Source organism: Mchenga conophoros, linkage group LG3 (assembly GCF_057382185.1).
Source record: "Mchenga conophoros isolate Kocher_MC1m ecotype Shallow Benthic linkage group LG3, M_conophoros_male_GT1.1, whole genome shotgun sequence".
In the NCBI taxonomy this organism is placed as follows: domain Eukaryota; kingdom Metazoa; phylum Chordata; class Actinopteri; order Cichliformes; family Cichlidae; genus Mchenga; species Mchenga conophoros.
In genome coordinates, this window is record NC_140528.1 from 37,799,149 (window position 1) to 37,812,254 (window position 13,106).

At 42.4% G+C, this 13,106-nt stretch overlaps 2 protein-coding genes across 2 annotated transcripts in view; one reads left to right on the forward strand and one right to left on the reverse strand.

Moving 5' to 3' along the window:
• The window catches only part of LOC146578510 (hemicentin-2-like), an 871,231-nt gene that overhangs the window by 77,512 nt on the left and 780,613 nt on the right, over positions 1–13,106 (reverse strand). The window lies entirely within an intron of this gene.
• Positions 1–13,106, forward strand: part of LOC146578513 (limbic system-associated membrane protein-like) — a 75,247-nt gene that overhangs the window by 27,956 nt on the left and 34,185 nt on the right. The window contains exon 3 of the mRNA XM_085250140.1: positions 53–385. Coding sequence (XP_085106266.1) covers positions 53–385 — 333 coding nt within the window. The remainder of the gene's footprint in view (positions 1–52; positions 386–13,106) is intronic.

Below are 13,106 nucleotides of genomic sequence, written 5' to 3' on the forward strand. Positions count from 1 at the left end.
TAATTGTACTTTGACCTTTAACCTCTCTGCTCTGTGTTGTTTCCTCTTTCAGACCCAAAGATCATCACAGCTGAGTCTGGACAGAACGTCACTCTGACATGTCGAGCTCCAAACAACACAGTTACAGTTTTAAACTGGACAAGATCTGACCTGAAGCCAGAATATGTGCTTTTGTACCAGCATGGTCCCTCTGATTCAACACACCAGCATCCATCTTTTAAGAACCGTGTGGATCTGCAGGACAGACAGATGAAGGGTGGAGACGTGTCTTTGATTCTGAAGGATGTGACGATTAATGACACTGGAACATACGAGTGTCATGTGTTCATGAATGAAACAAGGTCATGGATGAACATCAGCTTCGTATACCTGGTTGTTCCTCCAGGTGAGTGAGTAGAGCTGAGTGTGTGTGATCAGAGGTGAAGCTGCTTCCTGGTTGTTGATGTTTGTTTGTTGTATGGATGAGCTGGTGGATGTCAGAGGTAGACAGATGTTTCCAGCTGTTGTCTTTGTGGCTGGTAGTCCAGCATCCACCCACACTCAGTTGGCCTCCATCAGTTTTCTTTAGCACAGATGTGTCCTGCTCACTCTGGAGTCAGTGTTATCATCCTCATCTGTGACAATGTGAGACTCCAGCTGAGCTAGTTTGTTATTTATTAATTCACTGACTTCTATTATGTCCTGATAGTTTAACCTCAGAGTTTAATCCATGTGTAGCTGAGCAGACTCGCTGCATGTTGTTGCTGTTACAGAGAGAGGACGGCTGCTGTCACTCTGTCAGGTTTAGATCAAATCAAACTAAGCTGGCAGTTTATCTGAACACAGGCAGTGCTTATTGTAAAGTATCTTTACTGCAGCTGTGTTAAAAACATGGCTGCCCTCTCGCTGTAATGAGACCAGCTGAGCTGAGTTACTGATCTGGAAGCAGTTTCCAAACTCCTGAGACTGATCCCAGTGTGGCTTTGAACCTCTCATGCTGAAATCATCAGTATCTCTGTGACCAGCTGTGATAAACTGCTGATAAATTAATGAATTAATCTTTGCCAGAGCAAATACATAACAGCCATATTTGTCACGGTCCGGCTGGCAGACCGTGGGGAAAGGAGGACCCAGGCGCGGCGCTCTGTGTGTAGACAGTGCGTTTATTTACAGTGTGGTAAATATCGATGCACAATTAATCCCCGTGCTCCCCAAGGCTCCCGTGTGTGTCCATTGGCGTCCGTGTTCGTGCTCCCCGCTGTCGTGACTCTGCACACCCTGTGCGTGCTGTTCTTCCTCTCCATGTTCCTCCTGTAGGAAAACAATAGAGGCAGCCGTTAAACACTGACCCCGCGGGGACACTCACTCACTCACTCACTCACTCACTCACTCACTCACTCACTCACTCACTCACTCACTCACTCACTCTGACTTGGGAGTCTCACGCAGTAATCCCACATCTGTGGGAGCTCCAAGACTCTCCTAAGTAGCTCCCCCGGCGAGCCCTGATCAGCAGCAGGTGTGTGGCTTCGGGTGTGGCCAGTCCCCTAGCAGGGCCACACCCACCAGGCCTGAAGGTGCCTGTAAACAAGAGTTCAGACACACACACACACACACACACACACACACACACACACTCATATCTACAAACATGGAGAAGAGGGGCAGCAACACCAAAAATACATGTAATATAACAGGTCCATAACTGCTCAGGGATCCTGGGTCGCTCAGACATAGGACCCTGACAATAATACAGTTTGTCTGTGTAACAACTGTAAAAAACTATTGTAAGGAGCTGGACTTCTTCAAGTTTGTTTAAAACGTTTAATCCAGTCAAATAATAAAGAACAGCTGGATCAGTTTTAGTCATGTTTAGTCAGAACATCTGTTTCCTTTTAAGAAGCTCGAAAAATCCACCAGTATTTTCTCTCTTTATACATATTGTGAATAGTTTGTATTAATCTGTTGTCCTGAACTAGAAGAGGAAACGGATTCTGTTCTGTTCTTCACTCATCACCTACCTGACAGCTGACACCTCACACCTGTTTCTCACCTGCAGGTCAGACAGGAGGAGACACAGAGGATGGAGGGAAGGAGGCTGGAGGGAAGGAGGATGGATCTGCTCGAGTGATAGTTGGTCTGTCAGTTTCTGCTGTGCTTCTTGTTGTTGTTGCTCTTCTTATTAATCTGATCTGCAGAAAATATGAGAGGGGTTTTAGCACAACAAAACAAAACCAGAGAAAAAAACGTAAAAAAATAATTGAAAGGGCTGCAAAGTATTCAAAGCTGAATAAAGCTGAGCCTGATGTTGCATGAGGTCACTGTTACCCAGCATGACGAAAAACAGATGATCAAGGACAGAAAGAAACTGATGATGCCTCATGTGACTTTTCCTGCCTTGTGTGACTTTTCCTGCCTCATGTGACTTTTCCTGCCTCATGTGACTTTTCCTGCCTCATGTGACTTTCCTCCTTAAGTCCAGCCCACTGGGAGACAGCTTGTACTTTGTTCTCCGTGGTTTGTAAATCCATCGTATCAAATTTGACAGAGTTTACAAACTGTTATAGACTCAGTTTGGGCTGAAACTTGGTGACTTTTCCTAAAATGACCCAAAATACACGACAATGAATGGATTGAAATATTTTCTGCTGTTGTACAGATGATGCAGACGTTCGTACACTGACAGTGTTTCGGGACAAGTTTGACTCGTGTCTGTTCAGATGGATTTTCAGATCCACCAGTTTGGCTAAAATTAAGGAACATTGTGATTTTAGGGAAAGTTGACACTGTGAAAACATTTTCATACAAACTCACAAACATGATGTACACACGCATGTTTGTGTATCTGTAATGAGACAGAACTGGGTCTCATATGGCTCACACGAGACCCAGTTCATGGCTGAAGCCTTTATGGGTGACATGATGTCATACATGTCCTGAAGTGGATTCTGGATTTCTGACGTCCTTAATCACTACAGCAGTGAGGTCAGTGTGACGAACTGATGCTCTGTTCTCTGGCCTGACAAAGCTTTAACTCCAAACATCTCTCCACTGTTAGAGGATCAGTTTTTTATGGCCTGACAGTGTGAAGCCTCCACCTACATCACCGAACTGCTCCACCTTGCTCCACTTCTGCACTCTTGAGTCTGTGACCTTCTTTAAACAGCTTGTTTTTGTGTTTGTGGTGTTTTGCTCGGCTGTGCCCTTTTTAACACTGTTGTGTTTAACTTTGTTTTTTTTATATCTCTGGAAATAAAAGTTTGGTTTGTAAAGACAAAGAAAATGAGTGAAATCTCTCTCTGAGGATCCTCAGCGTCACTGTGACACGTGCCTGTATGTGCACATCTTTACTTTTAATAAGATGTTTCAACATGCAGACGTGAATCTAACACAGTAACAGCTGCCTTTGTTTCAGATCCAGCTCATTCCAGTTCACTGACAAAGTTTTGGTGCTGCGATAACGACTCTGAGCCGATGAAGCTCTGATGACTCTGATAACATCTCCCTCCCAGTAATAACCTCCCAGCAGCAACTATGACAGACACGTCTCCTGACAGTGACACTCTTACAGATACACATTCAAGATTCAAGAGCTTTATTGTCAATACAGCAGTATACACAGTATACAGCTTACCACATGGTGCATTTATAAGTATGCAAAAGATATCTCTCTCCAAGAGATATAAAACTCAAAATTACAAATACATAACATACTAAACTTTGTGATGCGGCTGCTGCTGCTCCACATGTTAGTAAATCTGACCCTAAATCTTCCTGCTTCTCTTAGAGCACACAGGTAACGGCTGCCCTGAGCATGAAGGTGTGTCTGCAACATGATGAAGCTCATCTAGAGCAATGATTACAATCTGCTCCGGGGCAGCTGGAGAGTCCTGTTTGCTGTTTGCCTCCTTTAGAAAATAGAATAAGAGCCAGAAACTTCTTCTCAACACAAAATAGTCTTTGAATGTGTTTTATCTTATTTTCTAGGGTCCATTAGAGTGACCGTGGATACAAAGTGATGTTAGTGGAGAATTAAAGGTTTTAGTAAAACGTGTGAAGGTTGACAGTTTGATTACAGCTGCTCAAACTGGTTTCCTGTTCTTTGTATGTTTGTCACACTTATTAAATGTTTCAGATCAGGATGATGTAGCTTTGGATTTGTTCCCTTAATAACAAACATCTTCATTTACAAACTTCAGTTTGTGTTTTCTTTGTTTAATATTTTAATGTGTTTGATCTGAAACATTTAAGTGTGACAAACATACGAAAACCAGGAAACCAGGAAGGAAACAAACTCTGTTTCACTCTGTTTGTTTCCATCTTATGTTCTTATATGTTGTTTGTTTGAAACTTGTGATCAGTATTTTAAACTTTTTAAACTGAACTCAGACACAAACTACAAACTGGTCAGACATTGAAATGAATTGTTCCTCTGAGTATCTGAACCTGCTGTTGTGTTGCTTTTGTGTGCTGCTGTCACTGATGGCTGCTGCTGTGACAACAGACACACAAACAGTTTGATGTCATCAGAAATCCCTCTGCATACACTGAGAGAAAAGCTGCTTTACTTTCACACTCCAACACTGTTATTATGTCCTGCAGGCTGAGTGTAAAACAACACTGCCCCCGTGAGGTCAAACTGGAGCATTGCACATGATAATTCACATCCAGCAAACGTCTTGGACCTTCACACACATCTGACCCTGATTTAGTGGAGACTTTAGAAATTTCAGTGTTTCTAAAGTCTACCTCCTTTTTTGTGATAGTTTTTAATGAATTGGGACACAGCTGGGACACGTTGGTTATTGATTTCACTGTTTAAAGCTTTAAACAGATCAGAGAGACAGTCCAGGCAGATGGGATCACGTGGTGAGTGAAATAAATACAGAGGTGGTCACCTCTGTATTTAATCATTAGTTATTATTAATCTCTGGCTCTCTTCCACATCTTGTCTTGTCTCCTCCCTTTTCCTGGTTCTGCAAACAAACAAAGGTCAATCAAATGGATGATCCACTTGGTAAAGGCTAAAGAACCAATCAGGACAGGCAAAAATAAAAAGAACTAATTTCATCATTGGATGAGATGATCCAGTGCTAACTATATGCTTTATCAACAAGGAAAAAGGGTTTCTGTCTCCCTTTTAAGCCTAATCTTGAAAGTAGAGATAGTGTCTTTCTCCTGAATCCAAACTGGAAGCTGGTTCCACAGAAGAGGGGCCTGAAAACTGAAGGCTCTGCCTCCCATTCTACTTTTAAATACTCTAGGAACAACAAGTAGGCCTGCAGAGCGAGAGCGAAGTGCTCTAATAGGGTGATATGGTACTACAAGGTCATTAAGATAAGATGGGGCCTGATTATTTAAGACCTTGTATGTGAGGAGCAGGATTTTGAATTCAGTTCTGGATTTAACAGGAAGCCAATGAAGGGAAGCCAGTCTCAGACCAACAGAATAGACCCAGCAGAAGAAGCTACTTCCATTTAGGAGTTTTCATGGCCTCTGAGGATTTCCTCCAGTTTTTATCCATCTATTGGTATCAAGACTGCATCTGTGAGATTTTCTGCCACAGAGGGAATTTTCCACGACTGCTACAGCTGCCAAACGTCTTGATGCATGCTCAATCATCCAGGTAAGTAAATCTCCAAAAGTTGATTCTGTTCATCTGGACGCAGCGTTTTGTGGGAGAAACGTTTCGTCACTCATCCAGGTGACTTCTTCAGTCTCAGCTGACTGCAGGTTTCCTCAATCTTATAAACAGAACATTTGCATAATGACTGAAAGCAGCCCACTGAAGGAAGAATGGGCTGGGAGGTCAGAGATCAGTGGGCTTTGGTCAGTGGTTGTTGATCATGACCTGACAGATCTGTATCCTGTGTGTGCACCCACTGTGGGCCTTTCCTGTGCTTAGTGTCAGCCTGAGCTCCATGCAGGCCTCAAAGGCCAAGCAATTCAAAAGCTTCACCAAAACAAGGCACCACTCAAATAGCTGGACCCAGGCTCGCCGCCCTTATGGAGGAAAACATAGAAGATGATCTCTGTGAGTTATTTTTACTGTCATATTATAAAATGTGATGTTCTAGCATCATGTTATTCTTCTTAAGCCTTTGAAAAGCTTCCTCTGTGTCCATTAAACTGATGACTTTAGTGCTGCTGTCTACTTGTTACATTTAGTACTGTTTAATTTTCAACCTAGGAAGATCTGTAAGAAGGACTCACAATATAACATAATACTGTAAGATTACTTACAGGTAAAATACTCAGATTGTACTTAGATAAAAGTATGTAATCACAGACTCGCCCAGCCCGACTGCCTTGAAGCTCAGGTGTCTTCACTGCCTCCTCTGATAAGAGCTGGAGACCTGAGTAGGTTCGTCACCCATCAGCAGCAGATCACCTCTCGATCGGGCACGTTTTCATCTGGGAGGCTTTTAGAGCTCACTGCCCTCGGCGTCGCTGCTGGAACAACCAAGTTTTGCTATTGAATCTTTGACCTGCTGATCTCACAGAGGCAGGAGACCCAGAACATCCATGCCAGCTTCAGTTCATGCTCTGTCCTGTCATCCAATCAGATTTGCATGTAATACACTGATATTCAGCCCCAGCCTGGTGTTCTCTCCATCTCTGACCTTTCACACAATTTAAACTAACAAACTTTCTCTTTAAAACTGTTTGTCAATCACAATTTACTCGATTTATTATTATTCTATCACATATTTATATCAGTCATAATGAACTCAGTATGATCTGAGCTGTAAACCTGTATTGATCATCACAAACCTTTATAGCGCTTCAGAGCAGCTCCTTCAGTGGCTGCAGCACCCACGATGTGGGACGGAGAGATTTCCTCCCCTCTGCTGTCAGACTCCACCACAAAGACTTTGCAGCTGATCAAACACACACATGTGCAATAGGACTAAGTGTAACACTCTTTTTCTGACAACGTTGTATTTGTACTCAGTTGTATGTAGCATGTGTATTCTATTTTTATCCTATCACTCTATTCTATTCTATTGGGTACAGTTGTGTACAGTTTCTTATTCTATTCCAGGGTTCTCTCATGTTTGCTATGTAACTGCACTGTCCACTTCCTGCTGTAACAAAACAAATTTCCCACATGTGGGACTAATAAAGATGCTCTTATCGTTACTGTATAACCACAGGTTCACTTCACATTTGGTAGAATATAAAAGGACAAAGCTGGACAATTGTCATCACATTTCTCATTAGTTGCTGTTAGCACAAGCACACAAAGAAAGCAGAGCTTTAGCTTTAGCTCCCTACATCACTTTTAAGCCTGGATGTTGAGGCTTTTGCTTCCTCTCAGCTGTGATGACATCTCTGTCTGCTCCATCTCACCCAACATCATCCATCTGACCTGATGCTACCTGACAAACTAAAGATAAAATATTAAATTCATTTTGCATCACTTACATTTAAAACACATTTAAGGTGGATTTCTTAAAAGGGAAGGGACTGACCTGACTGTTGTGTCGAGACAGGTGTGAAGGGAGTTAAATCCAGTCTTATACTACGGACGTGTTTGGTTTTGGTCTGTAATACGTTGAGTTTATTATCTATAAGTTAACATAGCAAATCCTCCATCCAGAGGCTAAAGTGATATCAGAGCTAGACTACTTTAAGTGAAAACAGATGATCGTCTGAGCCTTAAATGAAATAAGGTTAAAAAGAAATGCTGCTATCGACAGTGTGAGGCAGTGAGCTCTGTTATACCATATTTTTTAATTTTCTTTATTATTATTATATTATAGTGTTATTACCTTCCTGTTACTTCATAATAGAATGACAGTTAATGGTAAAAGTCTTGAATAGTTTTGAATTTATTTTTCCATGATCACATTTCATTCAATCACTCGTGGACTTGTGTGAATGTTACATGTATTATTTTCACCCGTGGATTTACAGACACTGTGTGAACAGTTTTCATTTTATCCAAAGTTTTACTTGATGTCCAACTGATAAAATCACTGACAGACAACAGAAACAGGAGCTCAGAGAGAAATTCAATTCAACTTTATTCATAAAGAGACAAATCACAACGTTTGGTTTTATTTTACAGAAACTTAAAACTAAACCAAATTCAGGACGTGTATTAAACCTGCAGCTGATCCCTGTCTGCTGTTCACTACCTTTGATTTCTGTTACCAGCATCATCTCATGTTCCCCAGGTTCACTGACAACGCTGAAACCACCAGCGGGAGACTAAGAGTGCTGCTTTAAAAAGATTCAGACATTTTATTTTGCTGCAGCTCAACATGAGGCTGGATCCTGATTCCTTTGTTGTTTTTGTTTTCTCTACATCAAGAAAACAGCAGCAACAAGAAGCACAGCAGGAACTGACAGGCTGACCTTCAGTCCAACAGATCCTCCTGTGTGACCTGCAGGTGAGAAACAGCTGTGAGGTGTCAGGTAGGTGATGATGAAGAACAGAACAGAATCCATTTGCTCTTCAAACTGCTGTCAGACATTATCTGCTGCACTCTGATCACATCACTCAGACCAGCTGCTTTCTACAAAGTCTCATCAGCAACATCTTTACAAACCAACATCAGATTGTGTGTTTTGTGGTCTAAAGTTTTGTGCCTCTGGTTTCTCATTGGCTCACACTCTTGCAGAGCCGTAACACGCACATGAATGAGAGGTGGTGAGTGTAGTTCCTGTTAACAGGGTATTGCAGACCATCCCGCTAATTGCTGAATTTACTTTAGTCTGTCATATTTATGATGAAAAACAAATGTAATCAAATTAGATATTGATATTTTCATATGGGAATTGATCCTGCAACATGAAACGCTGGGATTGGAAGTTCAGCATCGCTCCGCACATCATACCTGTGAGATGACAGACAGCAGTGTGGAGGAGAGTGCGACACAAAAACACAGAAATATGACTGACAGCTGCAAACGAAGCAGCATCTGCTGCAGGTGAAAGATATTGGGACTAGCAGAGCAGAGTGGCTTCACTGTAAAACAAAATTAGCAGTGAGTGTGAAAAATTTCTGTGTGTGGAGTTCAACACCGTCCACTCAGAAGCTGCATCACTGGATGGTAGATTTAAAAAGCTTGCATTCAGTGACAACAGAGCTGTTGATGAGGCACTTCAGAGAATAACTGCAGCAGCAAAGTGCACTCCCACCCAGCTCCACCATTACAGGGCCAAGTGAAGGAGGAGCCACAGACGTCTGCTGTGTGGAGCCTCTTTGATGAAAGAGCTACAGGAGATGCTGCAAAGAGAAATACTACAGCTGATGTTATGATGGAGATGAAATGTTATCTTGAGGAGCCCCTCATCCAACAAGGAGAAGGCCCACAGAGCTGGTGGGAGGCCAAGGCCACAGTCTTTCCCTACCTGTTGAAGGTGATGGAGGGGAGACTGTGCATTGTGGCAACATCTGTTCCTTTGGAGGGTCTTCTCAAAAACTGGGCAGATACTAAGGAGAAACCACATCAGCCCATCCAAGCTGAGGCAGCTGGTTTTTCTGAATGTCGACCTGCACTGAGGACAAACTGTTTGGCTGCTGAGTTTGGTTCTGTACTGTGGATTTGTTTACAGTGGGGCTTTTTGTGCTGAATTAAACTTAAAGGTTTGATTAAAATATTAAACAACAGTAAGAATGCCTGCTTTTGTAACAGAACAAAAACACAGAATTAGGCAATTATAAGGCTTTTCATAAAAACACTACATGCAAAAGGGTTTGTCAGCACACAAAGCATTCACATTTGCCAAGTAAAGCTAAAGTATGAGGCTACAGAGGATAATAACTTAAGAGACATTTGGGAGCCACGAGACGTGCAAGATAATCCAGAGCTTAGATCTAAATAAGGAAGTCTTAACTCAGTAATGGAGAATATCCTCACACATTAAGAAGCACCGAGGGAGGGAAGTCCTTCATCACTCTGTCAGTCAGGTAGGTGATCAGTGAAGAACAGCACAGAATCTATGTACCTGCATGTTCAGCTCAATTTGTGGATGCAATAAGAAGTAAAGTGAGAGTGATCAGCTTACCAGTGACTGTGATATTAACCAGGTTACTGATGGCACCATTACTGGACTCACACCAGTAAACTCCGGTGTCGTGAGGCACCAGCGTACTGATTGAACATGATTGATCACGTTGCTGTTGTCCCCGCCCATCTCCACACTCAGCCCTCTGCAGTTTGCTTGTGTTTCTCCTCACAGTCCAATCAGAAACGCTTTGGTCCTCCTCACAGATTACAGTCACAACATCTCCCTCAGAGACATCAGAGCTGTTGGGACTCACGATCAGACGAGCTGTGAGGAAGAAGAGAGGTTAGATATCACTCACGACTGAACTTCTGGGACCGCTCCGCCCCCTGGTGGCCTGATTTGATAGTGAAAAATAATTTTCTACCAGGCTGATGTAATAAAGCTGTGGAATCAGGACTGAGGTTTCGGGCATTTCCCCTCGGCTATTTACAAGTAGCACAGAGAAGAGCAAACATTTTAGAAGTATGAAGAACAACTTTGTTGCTTGATCAGCACGTTGTGGCCTGCAGCCTTCATAGGTTTAAGGTTTTAGGAAACAGTTTTAGGATTATTTGGTTCAGTGGAAATTACTGCTACTGACAGTGAAAACATTTGCAGACCTCATAGTTTTCAGAGGATGAGCATTTGTTCGAGGGTCCACTTTCTGCCAGCTCTTCATTTCTGTGTATGCACAGGATTCTCTCCCTTTCCTCTCCTTTCACTGGTGGGTGAGAGGAAGTGGGCAAATTCTACAAATGTCATTTAAAGATTAAACGACTCACTACATGTGAGTTCATGTTAGCTAGATAACACACATGTCTTAAAGACATAAAGACCTGGATGGCCGCTAACTTAATTCAGATCAAACTGAGGTTATTGTACTCGGCCCTGAAAATCTTAGTAATATGGTATCTAAGCAGATTCTTACTCTGGATGGCATTAACTTGGCCTCCAGTAACGCTGTGAGGAACTGGAGCTGGAGGCTGCATGCCCCGTTGGAAGGCTTTAATTCATTTCATCTGTGTTTGTTTAACAGGAAAAAAATAATCACAATAAAAGTGAGACTAGTGAGGAACATAAGTATTTGAACTCCCTGCGATTTTGACAGACAGTGATATTAATTTTCTTTGCAAACAAACAAGAATCTTCAGGGTGTACGTCAGATGTCTTAAACGAGGAAGACTTTAATGCTTTACATTAAGGAGGAGGAGAAATTGATGTTTTCTGAAAAATATAAAGTGAAATATTTCTCTTGTCAGCGATGAAGTAGGTGGTGGTCGGCCCTTAGTCCACGGCTGGGCACAACCTGAAAAAGTTACATGAGCCCTCCACCCACAGTAGGTGCCGTAGCAGTTGGGTGCAATGTGTGCTGGGCGGCAGCCAGGAGCGAGGTCTCTGGTGGACCAATCCCTCGCCACAGATTCTAGCGAAGGGACGAGGCGTGTCACATCTCTGGTGGGGAAGGAGCCTGAGGTAGTGCACGAGGTTGACGCGTAACCTGCTTTTAAAATGAAGTGTGGAGTTGGGAGGGGGGCATGGGGGTGCTGAGAGCTTTCCCAATCACAACTATCTCTACTGAATTTTGGCTCCGTCTAAACAGTTCTTTGAATTTTGCGGCTTTTTCGCTCATCATTTTTAACCAATCCTGAGTAGGGATTCAGAGCACCGTATGAAACAGGGCTGCTGATGAACTCGCCTGCATTAGCGCTGTCCTCTGTAATCTGATGGAGACTCTGCAGTCCCATTTGCACTATTTCCCAGGGCCATAGGTTATAACTCTTTTAATTAGATTTAGAGGCTGATGTTGATCTTCCTCTTTCACAGAGGGATAGTGAGTCTGTGTAAGTGGATTTCTCATCCTGGTGTCTCCATGCTGACGTGTCTCTTGCAGGCTTCTGTGCAGCTTGCAGGTGACGATTAGACTCAGAACTGCCCAATCAGATGCAGTCAATGTGATCCTTGTTGTTAACAGCCCAAAAACTTCACTGACTTTCAGCTGGTAAAAACAGAGCTCAGTAGCTCAGTAATTAAATGCATAACCCCAGACTCTGGAGGAATTTCATTGCTCCTCCAGAGTTTCTTCATCAGGTCTCTGCACTCTACATATTAGCATCTGATGCCTCTTGGGTGTTACTGGTCCATTCGTGTCCATTCCCTCCTCAACCTCTCTCCTCTCAAGATCAACATTAGAAGCATTAGTTTGCAAAGAAAAGCGTCTGGACGCTCCAGACGCTTTTCTTTGCAAACTCCTTTGACTACGATGACCTGGATGACTGAGAACCTTCACAGACATATTAGAAGCATTAGTTCAGAGTAGGTTAATTAGATAGGTATAACTCAAGTGATTTGATTATGTGATCATAATTATTAGTATTATTTGATTTGGCTTTTGTTTTGCTTCTGCTAAATGGCTTTAAAAAAATATCCTGATTTCAAAAATTGTGGACTTTTTAACCTTTTGTGAAACAGTAATAGTAAAAACTTGTGTATTGCTATTGCATCACTCAAAGTGTTCTTACTCTATCCTTTAAATTATCCTTGGGGCCGATTTTTCCAGGGCACTAAATTTAACCTAGTTAGTTACAAATTGTACAGATTTGGAGGTGAACTGCTAATAACAGGTGTGACTGAGGGGAGGGCTTGACCAGAGGACCACCCTGGCAAACACACCTTTAGACTGAGCGGGATCAACATCCGGAGGACTAAGAAGCACTAAGAGCATGGGTCTCCGACTGCAGTCCTCAAGGGCCGGTGTCCTGAAACTTTTGAATGCGTCCCTGCTGCAACACACCTGAATAAAATTATTAGGTCATTAGCAAAACTCTATAGAACGTGACTGCATGCTGAGGTGTCAAATCACCCTTTTGATTCATGTTACAGCAGCTCATGAGTGAATGAACATGGTGAAATAAAAGTATCTTTAGAAGCACATTTTTCCAAACACTTCCATTGACTTCCATTTATTCAAATTTACTTGAGTAGGGTTTCCACCTCTGCATGCAGTCAAGTTCTACCCATATGGAAAAGATATATATAAATCTGATAAAGTTTGTATCTGTCTTGAGTGAAACTTGTATGAAAAGCATACGAGAGTGAAAACAGATATAATCTTGAAAAATTATACA